Below are 19,973 nucleotides of genomic sequence, written 5' to 3'. Positions count from 1 at the left end.
AAGTCAAAAAAAAAATCGGTACGCTCTCAATTAGAATTGGAAATAAACACGTTACGCAATATGATATTCAAACTTCAAACTGTTTGAAGATGTTTGATTTCAAGTCAAACCTAAAGATATTGAAATCAAGTCAAGTCAAACTTTTTTACAAATAAAGTTTGGTTTTCAAGTCAAGTCAAGTTTGTTGAATAAAATCAAACTAGTTTGACTTGATGCATCTCTACGCGTAGCAACAAAAAATAATATTTATTTAAAAAAATTCCTGACGCCGTGGTAGTTAATTGATTTTAATTTTGCAAATTGCAAATGAAAGGTACGGTATTCTTCTATATGTAAAAAAAATTCAACTTGTTATCTGCTTTATTTTCAGTCCTGCAACATTTTGAAAAAAATTATTTTTTTTGCGAAAGCTGGATTGCAAAATTTATTTTGCAAAATTTATTGAACCGATTTTAATAAAATTTACAGTATTGTTTTACTATATCATAAAATTTTTCTGGGTAAAATATGAAAGTCTTAAGTGTAGCATGAATTGTTGAAAATATTAAAATGCAAATACTTGTTTTTTATGTTTTTTTGCAATTATTGCTATTTTGCAACAAGGGACACAATTTTTAAATGATTTAACCAATCCTATATTGTAGGAAATTTAATTACGCAACTTTTATGTCAGTGCGACTTTTCTCTGAAGTGAATACTTTTAAAGGTATAATAAAAAAACTAAGAAAAAAATCGAATTTTTCCTTCAGTTTTGGACATTTTGATTATTTAAACAATTTTCCGGACCTTTTTGAGTGGGAGGATAACTCAATTAGTATTATATGAGTTAATTCCAAGCAATTTCTGCAAAAAATATGCTTCACCTCTCAACGTCCCTCTCAAAACAGATGCGCCCTGGACTAATCATCTTAATAGTATCTGGTTGTATTACAATTTTTCTTTAACCATGTATGCACTATAGTTGTCTTCCGTACACCACCAATAGAAAAAAAAAACGGGAGAAACGGCCAAAAAAACGTTACAAACACATTAAAACTTTTTTCATGGCGTGGGTGTATCACCAACTATCTTGGCCGAGGACAAACTGCTGAAAAAAGTTTGTTCTATGAGTTTTTACTATTTTTTCACTTCTTTGATATATAAAAGTAACAAAATCTACGTTTCTGGAGGTACATTTTTATTTTTGCAAAATTTTGGACATGTTCACCTGATATATAAAAAATTATTTTAATTTGTAACAAATGTCACAAAAGTACAAGAGTATATATTAATGAGAACACGTAATATTTACTAGTAGTAACTCTTATTTAACTCCTTTTTAAGCGTTTATAATTAATATGACGTTTGTTGATGCTGCGATAGATACAAACTGTTTAGTTTCCAATTAGAAAGAGGCACTATAAATGGCAACACTGCTTGCCCGCTATCCACGTAATGTCGCGCCGATTCGTTCATTCGTCATTCTACAGTAGCAATGCACCTCATTCTCATAAGCAATGTTGCCGATTTTATCGTTTCCTTCATTAGGGTATATATCTAATCAAACACTAAACAGCCAAATTTTAGCCAGATGTAATCCTTAGTATTCCAATTTATCCACAGACAATTACTTTTTTTTATGAATTCTAAATAACTGTCACGCGCAAATAATATTAACTGTACAGTAAGTACTTACCCTAAACTTATAGTATAATTTTTTTAAGTAAGTTAATAAAAGGATACATTTCTTGGAAGAAATCCAGGTGTGGGGGTTGAAGAATGTCTAAGGCGGAGAGAACCTGGAAACAAAAAATAATGATAAATATTATCTTCCACGTTCATAACAATTCATAATTCAACAATTCATAACACGCTAATTAAAGCTCTAAACAATGAATAAATAATAAATGTTTTCATAGATGTGATTAAATATTTATATCTTAAATAATAAATGCATTTATTTAGGTGCAACTTGCACAGCATAAATAATGTTCTTTGTCTCTTGGCTAAACCTACCGTTTAAATATTAAATCATCTTGTCTATCACAGAGTAAAAACAAATATTGATTCTTAAAAATAACAAACAATTATTTATAGAACTGTAAAACAGTGAAAACTTTTGTTTTCAATGCTTCGACAAAATTTAATATTTAATATAACTTAATGTCACCACAGCTGTTTCGGTAGAGTGCTTTTTTCAAGTGATTTATTTTACTATTTATGTGTCTGCATTTTACAATATTGAACTGAATAGGTTGGAGAGTGGGAAGCTGTTTCTCTCAAGTTGGTCACTCAGAAATATATCCGTATTTTTTAATTTATTAATTTCCATAGATTCTAATAAAGATAGCTTAAGGTCTTTATTTTGAATATGAAGAATATAAAACTGTTCATGAACAGAATGGTTATGATATGATCTAAAAGGTGAAGTGCGTACATAGAATCTGTTTTTCTATTATTGAAAGCCCTTTTGTGTCTGCTATCCGTTTGTCAAAGGTTCTGCCAATTTGACCGACGTTTTTTAACACATGTCATTTTGTAAACACCACTCTGTAATGGCTTTTTCTTTTGGTTCTGGTTTTCTTAATGTATTGTATTGTATCATCAAGGAATCCATCAATTAATTATTTATAGAACCAGTCTAACGAAGTGAATCTCCCAACGGGCAATACCCAACCCGAAGGTATGTATCAAAAAACGATCGCAATATGATCGTGATCCCGTACCCCCCTATGGTCTCAAAATTCTGCTTGATCGTATTAGAATAGAATAGAATCGAAATATGCTTTATTGTCACTGAAAATTATACAAATTTTATGGACAAAGCTTAATTAAAGTCAGAAAAAATAAATAAATAATATCTAACAATAACAATAACAAATACAATTTTCTGAAATTTGATAAATCGTCAATATAAAAAAATATACATAAATACAAAATATAAGTTAATAAAGTAAAGAAAAAAAAACAAAATCGATATATTGCAACAATTTATAGAAATTGCAAAGTGAACATACAACAAAGTAAACTATTTATAGACAGGAACTAATAAGTTTAAGCTGCTGCATGTGACAGCCAAATATAGATAAGTTTGGTTACTTGTACATTACTGTAATTTCTTAGTTAGTCATTAAGAAACTCTTCTACTGAATAATATGGTCTTTTAGATAGATGAGCTTTTGTCATTTTACGGAACTTGGGGAAAGATGTTGCAGATTTGAGTTGTAAAGGAAGATGGTTGTATAGTTTTTTTGCGGAATATAATATAGATTTCTTTACTAACTCAGAGGACGGGATCGGTAAATAGACATCAAAATTTGAATTTCTGGTGGAGTAGTCATGACGAGGTCTGACGAGTCAGACCAGGTTTTTATCTTAAGCAAATCAGAAGTTATAGTTGCATGAAGAGATGCAATAGTTGAGTTGCTCCAAATGATACTGGTATCATCAGCAAAAAGAAAAATTTTTCCATCGATTTTTAAGTTAGTGATGTCATTTATAAAGATAAGGAACAGTAGAGGACCCAATACTGAACCTTGTGGTACTCCACATACAATGTTTTTGAGACTAGAGTCAGTATCATTTGCTCTAACTAGTTGTTTCCTATTATTCAAGTAAGATTGGAACCAATTCAAAGAAATACCTCGAATCCCATAGAAATTTAGTTTTTTAATCAAAATGTCGTGATTTACACAATCAAAAGCTTTGGCATAGTCACAGAAAACAGTGGCAGTATAAAGATTATTGTTTAGTGCTTGGTAAACCTCATGAAGCACAGAAAACAAGGCATCAGTGGTACATTTATTAGTTAAAAAGCCGAACTGATTTTGGGATAAGATGTTGTTATCAATGAGAAAGGACATAAGACGGGTTTTTATGAGTCTCTCAATAATTTTTGAAAGTACCGGTAGTAAGGCAATAGGTCTATAGTTGCAAGCATTAGATTTTTCACCACCCTTATGAAGGGGAATAATAATGGCTATCTTTAGGCACTCTGGGAATTTGCCTCTTTCAAAGGAATCATTAATTAGTGAGACGAGGATTTCCAACACATTTTCTGTGAGATTTGAGAAGATTTTTATGGATAGTCGTCAGTACTACAGGATGATTTGCTTTTGATACTATTGATAGTTTGGATCAGTTCAGATGTATCGATTGGTCTTAAAACGAATGAATTCGGGAACACTCCTGAATTGGGGAGATAGGAAATGGGATATTTTTGTGGCAAAATAGTAGAAGTTATATTTTTACTCACATTAACGAAATATTCGTTTAGATTTTCCGGGTCTGGAAGGGCAAATTCACGAGGTAATAGAGGAAATCGGCATTGAAATAAACTCAAACAAAACCAAATTTTTAGTTTTTAGTCGTGACATACATCCAGATGCAGAGCTTCCATTAAATAGAGTCCAAGTTGAGAAAGTTCACAAAATGGTATATTTTGGAACTGTGATAACGAACCAGCTAGATCCAGACATAGAAATAAAACGTAAAATAGCAATGACTTAAAACTACTTTTATGGAAATGAAGTCATTTCTTTGCAATAATCATCTCAGTTTAGGACTCAGACAAGAATGGTCTGTACTTTTGTATTGTACAGAAGTGTGGACACTAAAAGTATCGATTATGAACAGAATTGAAGCACTGGAAATGAAGATTAATAGACGAATGCTGAAGATACCTTGGACAGCAAGAAAAACTAATGAACTACTACTAAGGAGGGTCAACAAAGATAGAGAATTGCTAAAGACTGTTAAACGGCGGAAAATGTCTTATCTGGGACATATAGTGAGGGGAAGTCGATATAAAATATTACAACTGATCCCTAAAGGCAAAATAGAGGGCCGTAGAGTTGTAGGAAGAAAACAAGTTTCTTGGTTAAAAAATATTCGTGAATGGACTCAAAATATAAAATGGAGGACGAATTATTATTCCATATTGCAGAAGATCGAGAAGCCTTCATATTCGCAACGGTGATCGCCAATTCTGATATGGCAAGTGAAGAAGATTTATTAAAAAAACAGTATTTCTTTTAAACAATAAAAAAAACTATCGTTTTTTTATAAATAATCTGTAACGGGAGTTTCTTAAAGTTAATAATATCGAAAATTTTGGGTGATACAAACTTATGAAACTACGTGTACCTACTTATTTCAGATTTCAGAATAAACTGACTATTATAACATGTAAAGTCTAATCAAATCGCTTTGTTTTGACATATCTAAATAAAGAACCCGGAAAGCAAGATTCACGAACACGAAAAGGTTGTTGTAGCCAGCTGTTTAAAACCGTCAAAAATTTAATCAGTAAAGACCATTAAATATGTTATCTATTATTACGGAAAAAAGTGTAGACTGTAGACGAAACTCAACTTACACTTTACTCATTCGTGTGAAATAATTATATACGCGACCTATTTTTATTATGATTCATGTATTACCAGGCACGGCTTTTGAACAATCTTAATTCTTTAAGTACACATATATAAACATAGACGAAATATCCAGACGGTTGCGTTTCAAGTCGAGTCTCTTACCATCCTCTGACACGTGTTTCTAAGTTTACCCGTCATCAGACAGGCTCGTAAGAAGACGGAACTGATGAAAATCTACCTGTTTCCTACCTAGAGTTCACGTCCGTTTTTTAATTATTAACAATTTAGTGCAAAAATCGCGATTTTTTCGATTTTTTGCACTCTATTCAAAAGCAATAGTTGACATAAAATTACAAAATTTAATTTTTTAAAACATTAAAAAACATTCAAAATGCCGATTTTTGAAAGTTAAAAAGTGAATTTGTTGCTACGCAAACTGCAAAATAAGTGAAAATCGTTATTTGTTAATAACTTTTACTAAAATTACCTTAGAACTTTAGTGTTTCACCTAAAGTTGGGTATTGGGGTACTTAACAAACTCTCAAAATTTGAGACCGATCCATTAATTAGTTTAAGAGTTATTCTAATTGTTTATTCCAGAGACCTTTATTTTGCAATAACATAAGACAGAAAATAATGAAGATAGGGCAATTCTGCGTATGCCAAATGAAAGTAGAAAACTGATACTATCAAAATGTACTAAAAAACGATAAAAAAAATTATCTAATATAGTCAAAAATCCTAATGCCAAATTTGTGAAATTTTGTAGTTTAAAAACATTTAGAATAACTAAATATTGTCCGTAGAAAAAGTCATTTTACATATTAGAAAAGCTGGTATTTTTACACAAATTTTTAAAAATGTAGTTCAATTGGTTACTAGTCGTGGTAAGTGAAGGGGGATCTGGGAGCCGACAAATGCACGAGTTCAAAAACTTTTTTTAGTTTTTACTACAACTTAAAACTACTATCATTTTCTAATCTCGGGATCTACTGAATATATTTTGATCGTTCTTTTTTAATTTGTATGTAATTTTTCTGTACATTACAAATATGCAATCTAGACATTTATTAATTAATAAACAGTATAATTTATTTAACCCTTAAATGCCCAATCGGGGTCACTATGGGACCCCAGACATACATTTTTGGCTATAATATCTTTATTTGAAACATTTGGCAACCGCGCAATCAGGTATTTGTGTGGACGTGTCTCCTACGTTTTCTGTTAGCAGGGTTGCCAATTTAGTAGATTTTCTACTAGATCTAGTAGAATTTCTTGTGATTTAGTGGGAAAATTTTAAATCTAGTAGATTTTAGAATCTGGTAGAAAATATAGTAGATTTTAGTAGGTTTTGGTTGTAAGAAAGGAATCTTTTATTTTGACAAATGACAATGACATTAAATATTTTTATTTTTGTAAAAAAATATAAAAATAACCTCTAAAATGTGCTAAAATTCTATTTTTGTTACCTGTAATATATATAAAAAGTAAAAAGATCATGAAAAAGAGTAAAACGTTGAATTTAATTAGTATTTTGTCATTTAAAGAGCAATATAACCCATAATACTCATCCTACAATATTATGGAAGTGCATTTAGAAAAAATACTCTATTTTAGGAGTTGTCAAATACTTTTGCATATTATGGATTATGGGCACATAAAATGGGGAATTTATGGACAATGTATTGTTAGGGAATATCCACTTGTCAACTACCTATTAATGACACCATAGCAGAATCTTCGACAGCAGTTGAAGTGCTTTTTAATCAATCATAAATTGCTTCAATTGTTGTTGAAAGAAGGTTTGGTATTTTAAAGAGATTTTTGGTATTAATATGTGCAATGAGATGCAATGCAACATACCTTTTGTTCCAATAATAGCAGCTTTACAAATATTGCAGTTGTCATAGAGTTATATATTAGCATAGAGAGAGTGTCATTCAGAGCGAAGTGACGACACCATCTTTTTTATTTGGATTAGCTCTGTTTCACTCTTACGCATAGTAAAGCTGCTACAGTTGTCCTCCTCTTCTGTGCCTATATTCACACTGAATGTCATCATAGATTTTCGATACAATGTGTTAGAAAGAGATGCAGCAAACCAGTCCATGAGATCTTGTCGTCAGGAAGCGCGGAAGGTTGGCTCCCTCTATGTTAATATATACCTCTATGGCAGTTGTTTAGAGAAAACATTGAAATATTGGCAACTGAGCCTGCGGTTATTAATTCGAACAAACTGTGGCAGTACCTTTATACATTTTTAACCAGGAGAAAGTCTAGTGCAACTTTTTGTGTAATGTGTGTTTGTTTGTTTTAAAATGTTGCCATTTAAGGCAAATACAGTAAAACCTCCGTTAACCGAAACCTTTTTAACCAAAACATCGTTTAACCGAAATGGCTGACAGTTTCAATAATTTTGTCAATATAAAGGAAATTAATCAAAAAGCAATAAAATCAAGGAAAATGAACATGTTTAGAGTGTTTTTTTAAAGAATTCTTCTATTTTCTTTTGTGTTTCCCTTTGACAATGATGTTTTGTAGCTATATCTCTCCAATACTATGTAATTTGATAAAAGAAGAGTACAAAAACAATGTCATTTTTAACTGAAATTCTTGTTATCCAAAACAGCCTACCCCCAATTATTTTGGTTAACGGAGGTTTTACTGTAAATGGCTAATGTTGATAATATATTATTTTTCTTGGACTGCAGTTTGTTAATAAATTTATAAATACATAGGTACATGATATTGGTGTTTGATTTGAAGTATCATTTAAAGTATGTTATATCACATTCCGTTAAAAGAACTTCCACAGCTAGCAAAAATGTATGAATAAACAAATTGTTTTAAAGGACAAAAAAATAATAAGTAAAGGAATTGGATTTATGGTGTTTTTTTTATAGCACATTTAAATAAACAAATGCTGATGGCATGCAAATGAAAGTGTCATACTTTTGGTCTTAGTTCAAAACTTTATAGATTCCAATGCATAAAGTATTAAAATTTAAAAAATAAATACTTAAACCTTTGTTTTATTGTATTAACCTGTTTATATTGTTAATACCATTTATGTTATATATCTGTTGTATTAAACTCCTACTTTTGAATCCAGCATTTTAACAAATTCTAAACTTTTCCACAATGTCTCGTCTCAAGAATGATATTTGTGCTTTCAAATTAGTTTACATTGCATCTTAAATACCTTAGATTGCATATCAACCAAAGGATAACATGGAACAAACACCTCTAAATGAAATGCGGGCAGTTGGATCTCAAGTTCAGACAAATGTACTGGCTCCTTGGTAGCATATCCAAATTGTCATTAAATATCAAATTACTACTATACAAAGCCATGTTGAAATCAATTAGGATGTATGGTATCCATCTCTGGGATTGTGCTAAATTAACACACATCACAACCATACAGAGATTTCAATCAAAAGTCCTTAGACCAATTACTGGCGCACCCTGGTATGTCAGTAATCTCACAATGATCTGAATATTCCCTTCGTAATACATGAAATACAGCGTAAAGTGACCAACCATGAAAGTCGAACAAGAAACCAAGACAACGAACTGATCAAACATATCTACCAATGGACGAATACACAGAAGACTCAAGCGAACGTGGCTACAAGATTTAATAAAACAGTGAAATAAACCTATAAGACGAAGCATCATTGGATGCTCCTCCTTCCTTGCTTAAAATTTCATTCAAACTTACTTAAAACTTTTAAGAAATTGATTGTAAATAAAAGTTCATAAGGAGAAAAAAATATATACAAATGTTATTTTAATTCCGATATACCTACCTTTAAAGACATTACAAAAGACAGCAAACATACCATTGTAGGTTTAGAATTAGAGGAAATTGAAAATATTTTAAGTAGTTGAGTAAATGTTGTTTAAGTAAATGAATTTTGTACAAAATATACGATTTGATATTTTTTTGCATAGAACTTATAGTTGTCTTTTACATGTTTACATATGGATGCCTCAGAAGTCAAACGGTGTAAGTCACATTCTCCCTAAAAATGACTTATGGGATACAACACTTATAATATAATATTATTATTTCCTTGTTTGTATTTATGAATATGTTACCCATATTATAATAAATAGAGACAATTTATTTCATTTTAATAACTACTTATCCTTTCAGTTAAATACAACTTATTTTTACCTACATATTTCTTCTTAGAGAGGATATTTTTGTGATATGTGCAATCAGATGAAATTGCCAATGCTTGCAGACTTGCAACATTTTATCAGTAGGGGTTTATTGAGAGTTAGAAATGAACTCTAATGCACTATTTTTACTGGAAATAAGCTATAATTTTATATTAAAATCAGTTTACAATTCAAAACGTTAAACTAACTTAATTTTGAAGTAAAATTTTTGATAGTAAACTGTGTTAAGCACAAGAAAGTGACGTTAAAAAAATTAAATGTACAAAATGTATTAGAATTTAAAAAAAAGGGTAGTTCTTAATCAATGGTATTAGTTAAATCAACTTGTTTCTCTTGTTTTCACCACTTTCTCCTAGAGAGGATATACTTTTCTATAGAATAAGTGTTTAACATTTTTTTAATTATTTTTTAGAAGTTTCAATTATGTTGTTTATGTGTGGTTTATGTAAATATAAAAATTATTATATTTTAAATAAACATGGTTTTTGTTGTTTTTAACATATAATAACCTGTCATCTGTCATTTCTTCTTCTTTTTTAGCTGTCATCTGTCATTTCTTCTTCTTTTTTGGGCTGTCATCTGTCATTTCTTCTTCTTTTTTGGCTGTCAAGTGTCATTTTGTGAGCAAATAATTTAGTAGAATTTTTGGTAGATTTTATCCTCCATCTAGTAGAATTTAGTAGATTTTATACCTAAATCTAGTAGAAAACGACGTTCGGTCGTTGGCAACCCTGTCTGTTAGTATACCACGAACATTCGTGAGGTGCAGTGGTCTGTAAGAGAGATTTAGATAAGTGGGGTCTCGCTGTGACCCCGATTGGGCATTTAGAGGCACCAGAATATTTTTATTATTTTTAACATTTTTCGTCAGTTTACATTGAAAAATGGACCGTAAGAGAATGAAAATGACAATAAGCGACCAAGAACATGAAAAAATTATCCGAAATATAGAAGAAGGGATATCAGACTCCGATTTCGACTATGAGATTACCGACGAATCAGATAGCGAAGAGCAAGATGTTTTTGAGGAAAATGTTTCGGAAACTGAGGACAATTTAGAAGTCAACAGTGACAAGGAATCAGATGCAGAACCTACCGAACTGGACGATAATATTAGTGAGGTTAGTGGTCCAACATATACATCCAAATCTGGAATGCAGTGGAATAGCCTACCTTTCGTGAGATCCAAGAGGCAACAAAAAAATATTATAAATGTACATCCAGGCTTAACAAACTATAGTAAAAATTCCAACACGTTTTTAGACTATTTCAATTTATTTTTGACCGAAGAGATGAAGAATGTCATATGCCTTCATACTAATGAAGAAGCTGTTAGGCGTTATCAAGAGTGGAACGAAAAACATCCGAATAACAAAAAAGAGTGGACGGTACTTACCAACAATGAACTGGATAGCTTTTTAGGAGCACTTATCAAAGCTGGTGCTTTAAGGTGTGGGAAAGAATCGACACGAGAGATATGGTCTACAGACACCTCAATACGCCGGTCATTTTTTACAGCCGCATTAGCTAGGAACCGATTTGAAGAATTATCGAGTTTCTTGAGGTTTGATGACAAAGTGACCAGGGTGGAGCGGAAGGAACAGGATAAGTTAGCGGCGATACGAGTAATTTGGGATATGTTCGTCTCTAACTGTGACAAAGCCTTTGAACCATACGAACATATAACCGTTGACGAACAGTTAGTGAGTTTTAGAGGAAAGTGTCCTTTTAGACAATATATAAAATCAAAACCTTGCCGCTATGGGATAAAAATTTGGGCTGCCGCGGATGTTAAAACATCTTATTTATCAAAACTTCAGGTGTACCTTGGAAAACTACCAGGTGGTACAATAGAGAAAAATCAGGGATTTCGTGTTGTGAAAGATCTGGTGGAACCATATCATGGCAGTTGGAGAGGAATTACAACTGACAACTTTTTTACCAGTGTTCCTCTTGCTCAATATCTTTTATCTAAAAACCTTACTTTACTTGGGACCGTCCGCAAAAATAAACCTGATACACCACCACAACTAAGTTTGACAAAAAGACCTGCGGAGTCGTCAATATTTGCTTTTACTAAAGAATTAGCTATGGTTTCGTACATACCTAAAATACACAGGATGGTACATCTTCTTTCAAGTCAACACGATAGTGATATAATTTGTCAAGACTCTCAAAACAAACCCTTGATGATTTTAGACTATAATAATACCAAGGGTGGTGTTGATAATGCCGACAAACTGATTAGGGAATATTCCTGTAAAAGAAGAACTGCTCGTTGGCCATTCAGGCTCTTTATGAATATTATAGACATATGTGCACTAAATGCCTATATTTTATACATTGAAAAAAATCCTGATTGGAAGAAAAATAATTTTTCACGAAGACGTATTTTCCTGTTACAATTAGGGGCTGAGCTTGCTCGAAACAACATGGAAAAAAGAGCGAAATATATAAAACATAAAGCCTATGTAAAATCTGCTCTAAAAGATTGTGGCATACCAATGGTAAACCCAACTACCGAAGTTGCAACTCAATCCGTCCATTCAGCTAAGAAACGTGCTCGTTGTTACCAGTGTCCGCGAAACTGTGACAGACAAGTGAATACCGTTTGCTCTTTTTGCAAAAAATTTATATGCCAGGTGCACAGAAAAGAAAAAACTATTGTATGTAAAAATTGCAACTAAAAGTTATATGCGTATATTATTATTTAATTTTAATTTTGTTCGAATTGAAAATAATTTGTTTCTAGAAAAGCCGTTAATTTTGTATGAAAAATAAATAAAAATTATTCAAATATGCTTAAAATTATTTTTAACCGTGTTTTCCTTTTAGTCAGTGCTAAATGACGTTACTAAATTGAAAATTTTAGTGGGGTCCCTAGGAGACCCCACATGGGCATTTATGGTTATTTTCATATCACGGGCATTTAAGGGTTAAACAATTTTTGAAAAAATAATTTTTCCCAAAAATCCATGATTTTAATCATACTATCCCTATTAATCATAGAAAAAGTTAAGGTATACTTTAATAAATAAATCGTCTAAATTCTTCAATAAATAATTATCTTAATGTTGTTCTGAAGCTATTTTCTTGTGGCATTTTTACAATTTTAACTATTTAGAATGGGAAATAAGCCACAATATTATTAAAAATTATTAAATTAAGAAAAGACAAATCAAATTGAACAGAACATCAGTAAAGAGGAAATTAAAGCTTTAAAAACTTTAAAAAATGATGACTCCATAACGATCCTACCAGCGGATAAAGGAAATGCAACTGTAATAATGGATAAAATACAATACGAGGACAAAATTACAGATCTAATTAAAAATGGACCTTATACCAAATTAACGAAGGATCCAACGAAAACACTGGAAAACAAAATCTATAGAACTTTATTCAAATTTAAAAATGATCTAACATACTATCAAAGAAAATTAATTACACCTCATTACAGTAAGTCACCACATTTTTATGGAGTACCGAAAATTCATAAAGCGAACATACCACTTAGACCCATTTGTAGTACCATCAGTTCTCCTTGTAGTGAACTATCAAAATTTTTATTAAACATTATAAAACCATTTGCTAATAATGATGACACATTTATAAAAAATACAAAACATTTTGTAAACAAATTATCAACTATTGAGTTTAATCCAAATAATATTTTAGTAAGTTTTGACATAAACAGTTTATTTACGAATGTGCCATTAGATAAAACTTTAAACATAATCAAAACGAAATTAGAGAATGATGATACATTGACAACTAGGACAAAACTAAATGTATCAGCTATAATGGAGTTATTGACATTATGTACTAATAATACTTATTTTCAACTAAATAATGAATTTTATAAACAAAATTTTGGTCTAGCAATGGGCTCCTCTTTATCTCCATTATTGGCTAATATATTTATGGAGGATTTCGAAACTAATATCATTTCTAAACAAAATTTAAAACCCACTGTATGGTGGAGATATGTAGATGATGTGTTTTCAATATGGCCTCATAGATCAGAATTGTTGGATACATTCCTGAATATTATAAACGATCAAGAAGAGACAATAAAATTTACAATGGAAAAGGAATATAATAACACCCTGCCTTTCCTCGATGTTTTAGTCTTAAAGAAGGATACTGGATATGAGACTCAAGTGTATAGAAAACCAACACATACCAACAGATATCTCAATTACAAATCAAATCACAACATCAACGTTAAAAAGGGAATCATAAAATCCTTATATGATAGAGCCAAAATTACTTGTTCTAACGAAAATTCCTTTTTAGAAGAAAAACAATTCTTAACATCTGTTTTATTAAAAAATGATTATCCTTTATCGTTTATAAATAAGGAATTGTCAAGATTGGATCGAATGGAACAGAACAACATAGAACGGGATCCTACAACATTCACAAGAAATAATACGAGGAAAATTTCAATACCATACATAAAAGGACTATCCGAGAAACTTAAAACAATAGGAAATAAATTCAACATTTCAACAACATTCAAAACAACCAACACATTGAGATCTATTCTATCTAAAACTAAACCTAACAATGAACAAGAAAGGACAAAGAATTGTATTTATAAAATACCTTGTGAATGCGAACAGTTTTATATAGGTGAAACATCAAGACCATTAAACGTTAGAATAAGTGAACATCAATCTTATATTAAAAATAGAGAATTTGATAGATCTCAAATATGTCAACACGCATGGGATAATGAACATAGAGTTCAGTGGAGAGATTCAAGTATAGTCCTGAAAGAAACAGATAGTAAAAAGAGAAAAATCAAAGAAGCGGCTCTAATTATGCTAAACGAAACCAATTGTGTCGCAAATTCCTCGGTGGAATGCAGTAGGATGTGGATACCCATACTGAAAGAGGAAGTCAATAGAAAGAAAATACCACAATTAGTAAGTCAATAGTCGAGTTAGTACATATTTTATATTTTAGTATTACTTATATACCCACGTATTATTGATATTATTTATAATTTAAACAAAATTATAGTAAAGTCAGAATTTGGTATTAATTTTGAGAGTAAATTAAATGTAAGACCAAATACTTACGATGTCGGGATAGTATCACGAGGTTTTTCCTGGTTTTCCCTCGTGATTTACTATGAGATCTCTAACGCGAGAATTTTAATGTCACCGTTGCATGTGGTTGTCTTTTTAAAGACAGATCACATGCTATGATTTTTTTTGTGACGGATATTCTTGAGTTGGGGTTGATTTCATGTAATCGAATGAACTATCTTTCAGTAAAGTCGTCCCAGGAACGCAACTCATAAATATTGGCAATATCATTTTAAAGTCTTCTACTTTAAAATGTATCATATGTATCTGAATTGCCGATATAAATGAGTCAAATTAAATAAATTATTAGAAGAATTTTTTTTACTAAGCAACAACATTTTTGTTTATATTAATAATATTTTGTATTTTGACAACGGCACCCGATTTGGGCGTCGAAACGTTAATAAAAATCATTTTTTAATAATATTGTGGCTTATTTCCCATTCTAAATAGTTAAAATAATTATCTAATAAAAATCATGTATTTTTTAAAGTGTACTTTAACTTTTTCTGTGATCATTAATGATACTATGATTAAAAAAATAGATTTTTGTAAAAAAAATATTTTTTCAAGAATTGTTTAAACAAATTAGACTGTTTATTAATTGATAAATTTATAAACAAATTGCATATTTGTAATGTACCTAAATATTACATACCAATTAAAAAAAGGAAGATCAAAATCCATTGAGTTGATCCGGAGATACAGCAAATTATATTCGTTTGAAATTGTTTTTCGGTATTTTAACTCGCTGGATTTGTAGGTTCCCACTAGTAATCGTTTGCACTACATTTTTGAAAAATCGTAGAGGGTGCTGTGAAGGTATAATGTTTGTGCAAATTTTTTAAGAAAAAATACAAATCCCATTCTTTAAAATGGCATTAATGAGATTCCTTAATTATTATAAACAAATAAGCTATGAATTAAAAAAAACATATGGCTAACTTTGTCCCAAATGAGCCCAGGCTACATTTTTTTATTTGAAAATTCGTGTTAAAATACTATCTTTTCGAATATATAAAAATATTGTTTCTACGGACAACATTTTTAAAGTTATTCTAAATGTTTATAAACTACAAAATTTTAAAAATGTGGCATTAGGATTTTTGACTATGTTAATTATTTTTTTATGTTTTTTAAATGCATTTTGCACTCGGATACTATCACTCGGCTAATAGTGATTTTAATACATTTTGATACATCACTCACTAAAAATCGGCATTTTGAAGGTTTTTCAATGTTCTAAAAAACTGAATTTTGTATTTTATGTCAACTATTTAGTTTTTGAATGGAGTGCAAAAAATCGAAAAAATTGCGATTTTTGCACTAAATTGTTAATAATTAAAAAACGGACAAGAACTCTAGGCAGAAAACAGGTAGGTTTTCTCCCTATAGGTCTACAATAACTAAAAAAGTAGTCAGCTACCTGGATCTTTGAGTGTCCCGAGAAAATCCTTATTACCCTGGACTAATATTGAAATATTAGTATTAGTCCTTCTATTAGTCCTAGTAGTTTCCACATAGTCCTTGATCTCAGATCTTATGAATGGATATTATTTAATTGCTTTCCCAACTTTTGAGGATCGTCTATATTCTCCACGCTTCTTTTAGTATAGTCTTCACCATTCTATTCCTTTCCCGCCTAGAAATTTTTTCATTTTTGGTGCTAAGCTTTTGCTACTTTAATGGTTCATACTGGTTCTTCCACCTGTTCTCCTATTTTTAGCTTGTCGTCTGAATATTCCTCTTGAAATAGTCTGATCAATCGGCAATGCCAAGGTCATAAACAAGATTCGAAATACATCGGACCAGATTATTGGACCACCGAGTAGAAAGGAGTTTTGTCCCTATGAAAAAGGCATAGCTTTACCATCCGTTGAGACGAGCAAGTTTTTTGTTAAGCGCGGAAGAGTCCTGCCTTAGCGTCGTGATGCCAAGCGACGCGAGCCATCGACGCCGATCTCGTACCTGCCAATAAGCTTCGATGCTATTCTACTTACTTTACTTTTTCGTGTCTGGATCCGACTGCAGTTTTTCTGCCCATTATTGGACTACGTCTACACCCTTTGTAATTGCGAGCCATAAATAATCAAGGGTGCACTGTGATGATGCAAAATCTGGATACTTTCAGGTGCTCCATGTTCTGTATTTCCCCACATTCACAAAGTGCGTCGTTATCTGTCTTGATGCCCCATTTAATGAGGTTGTTTTATGGAGGCAACACCTGTGCGTATGCCGTTCAGAGTCCGCCAGGTTCTCCAGTAGAGGTTCATTCCATTAGGTCGTTCTGAATGTAGGGGGAACAGTTCAGGTGGTGCGACGCTGACATTTCTCATAAACCTTTTCCTTGTTGAGCAAATTCCCCTGTTGAGAAACATAAGGCCTCAGCTGTTGACTTTAAGACCTGAGGGTTCGCACCCCACTTGCTCCCTACAAGCTTCCGGAGAAGGTTGTTTCTTCCCTTTTGTCTTGTGCTCTGACAGTGGAATTTATATGTTAGTGACAGGTCTAGTGTCATTCCAAGATATTTGGGCCTATCAGTCCGTTAAAAGTGTTGTCCCTCCCAAGAAATATTCAGTTTTACATACGCCAAATGGTTGTTGAGATGAAATGCACATACTTGGGTTTTAGTGCTATGCTATTATGTTTTAAAGCTATATACAGGGTGTCCAGAAACTCTCCCGACAAACGAAGACTGGAGATTCTAAAGATAATTTTAAGATAAATTAACCCAATTCACCTAGTTCGAAAATGTTTCCTAAGGGAGCTAGAGCTCCTTGAAGTAGATTTTCTTAAATAACTCCAGAACGCTTCTATTGAGAAAATGCATTCTTCATGCATTGCGAATTTCTAGTACAGGTCATAGGCGCCTGTTCTGGGTAGGGCAACGGTTATTTTATCGTAGAATTTTTTTATCATTAACTTCTAAACATTCTTTATACTGGATTATTAAATTGAAAGGTATTGTAGTACTAAAAGGTACTCTTGCTTTAAGCCGGTAGGATGAACCGTTTTCTAGAAAAATCGATTTGAAAATTTTTCGTCTGTAGATTTTGAAAAAAAAAATTTCAAAAAAACGAAAATTGGTACGTTTATTTATCTTCCAAAGATACATCGATTTCCTTAGTTGCGAAATTCTAGTACCGCTCATATGCGTCGGTTTTGGGTAGGTCAACGGTTATTTTATGTATTTGCATATATATACCTATTTGTCAACTTTTTTGTCTTTCTAGTACTAAAAGTTACTCTTGCTTTAAGTCGGTGAAATACAATGTCTTTTTAAAAAAAAAATTCAAATTTTTTTCAAATGCAATAAACGAAAAATTTTCAAATCGATTTTTCTAGAAAACGGTGCATTCTACCGTCTTAAAGTTAGAGTACCTGTTAGTACTAGAATACCTCACAATTTAATAATCCAGTGTTAAAAATGCTTACAAGTTAAAGACAAAAAAGTTATGCGATAAAATACCAGTTGTCCTACCCAAAACGTGAGCCTGTGACTGGTACTAGAAACTCGTAATGAATGGAATCAATTTATCTCTGGAAGATAAATAAGCGTACCAGTTTTCGTTTTTCTAAATTGAAGCGTTCTGGAGGTATTTAAGAAAAACTAATTACCAGACGCCATCTTCAAATAGCTTTAGCTCCCTTAGGAAGCATTTTCGGACTAGGTGAATTGGGTTAAATTGTCTTAAAATTATCTGAGGAACTGGGTCTTTGTTTGTCGGGAGAGTTTCTGGACACCCTGTAGATGCTAGTCTATCCTTCAATTAACACATGTCAACAAACGGTGAGTCTCAGCTAATTTCAATACACTACTTTATTCGGTATGTACCTCGACATTAAGTACACTCCTGTACGTTAATAAAAAACCCATTGAACGAAGCGATAGATGCGGGACATAACACCGGTCGCTATTCAAATTCGTCACATCACAATATACCCACTACCACTGGAAAATTCTAATAATAATGATAACGAGATATATTAATACACCACGCTGAAAGAAACACAATATTTTTGTCTTTTTTGTTGAGACGATCAAGAAATTGGTAGGCGGAAATACCACGCGCACGAAAATAGGGGAATGAAATGTCACAGACGACACGGATATAAAATACAAAGGAAGTTCATTTAAAATAATTGATAATATTGACGTTGCATTATCTATTTCGACAAAATAGAGGGTCTTTATATTTTTTATCAATCTACACTCCTGGTAAAAAAAATCGGGACACTTGCATTTTGTATGTTATTTTAAATTCTTCTTCTTCAAGTGCCATCTTCGTTCCTCTAAAATCTTAAATAGGAACCGGCATTTTTTATTGCAGTTTTGGATTCCACATGAAAGATTAAGTAACATTTATTCGAAACATTTTTTAGAATTGTTGATAGATGTCGCTAATAAATCGTATTTTTCCGATTATAGCGCCATCTATCAACAATTCTAAAAAATGTTTGGGACAAATGTTACTTATTTTTTCATGGGGAATTCAAATCTGCAATAAAAAATGGGGGCACCCATTTAATATTTTAAAGTTACCCCCTACTCCACCTTCAGGGGATGTGGTGGAGGATCATGTTTGATGTTATTCGATAGTTTTTTGAAAAATATTAAACATGTATTTTTTTGTTTTTTATTTCGAAGTGTATTTCTCGAGATATTAGACCGTTTCTATGATTTACCAATGGTATCACGACACATCGTTTTTTCCGATTATAAGTATCTGTTCACAAGTAGAAAAAATATCTCAAATAAAAGTTTCATACTTTTGTGTAAGGAATGCAAATCTGCAATAAAAACTAGGGGTTTTCATTTAAGATTTTAAAGTTACCCCCCACTCCACCTCCAGGGGGTGGAGTGGGGGGTCGTGTTTTCTGTCATTCAATAGATTTTTGAAAATTACTGAAAACGTATTTTTCAGTTTTTCGATCCGATGTTTATTTCGTGAAATATTCGACCGTTCCACTACTTTTGGGACACTCTGTATAAAAAAATGTAAAGACTTACATTGTGTTGTGCGCTTGTTTAGCTATACCCACTGCAATTAAAGATGACCCATTTTGCACTTAATTAATATTTGCTTTTGATTAATTTCGTACTATTTGATTGACTGCTTATTTTACTACACTACTGCCAGAGACAAAACATTTGAAATATTGTTTCCTTTGGGAGTTTTTTACTTCTTTAATTTCTATCTTTTTTTCATCTAAAAGTAGCTCAATACTTCATATTGTGCAACCTTGAATGTTTCCCTTCTTGGTTTTTGTCTTTTTTCTTTTTCTTCAACAACAACTTTGCGGTTAGAAACTCTGTTCAACAAAA

General features: G+C 31.6%; 1 protein-coding gene across 4 annotated transcripts in view; it reads right to left on the bottom strand.

Moving 5' to 3' along the window:
* LOC114332601 (serine/threonine-protein kinase NLK) overlaps window positions 1-19,973 on the bottom strand; it is a 498,632-nt gene that overhangs the window by 134,666 nt on the left and 343,993 nt on the right. For all 4 annotated transcript variants that reach the window (XR_007696651.1, XR_007696650.1, XM_050644606.1 and 1 more), the window contains exon 3: window positions 1,723-1,778. Coding sequence is in view for 2 of the 4 variants with exons in the window: in XM_050644606.1 (XP_050500563.1) it covers window positions 1,723-1,778 (56 nt within the window). In the remaining 2 variants the exon portion in view is untranslated. The remainder of the gene's footprint in view (window positions 1-1,722; window positions 1,779-19,973) is intronic.

This window comes from Diabrotica virgifera, chromosome 2, assembly GCF_917563875.1.
Source record: "Diabrotica virgifera virgifera chromosome 2, PGI_DIABVI_V3a".
Lineage (NCBI taxonomy): Eukaryota > Metazoa > Arthropoda > Insecta > Coleoptera > Chrysomelidae > Diabrotica > Diabrotica virgifera.
This window is presented reverse-complemented; position numbering and strand designations above follow the sequence as displayed.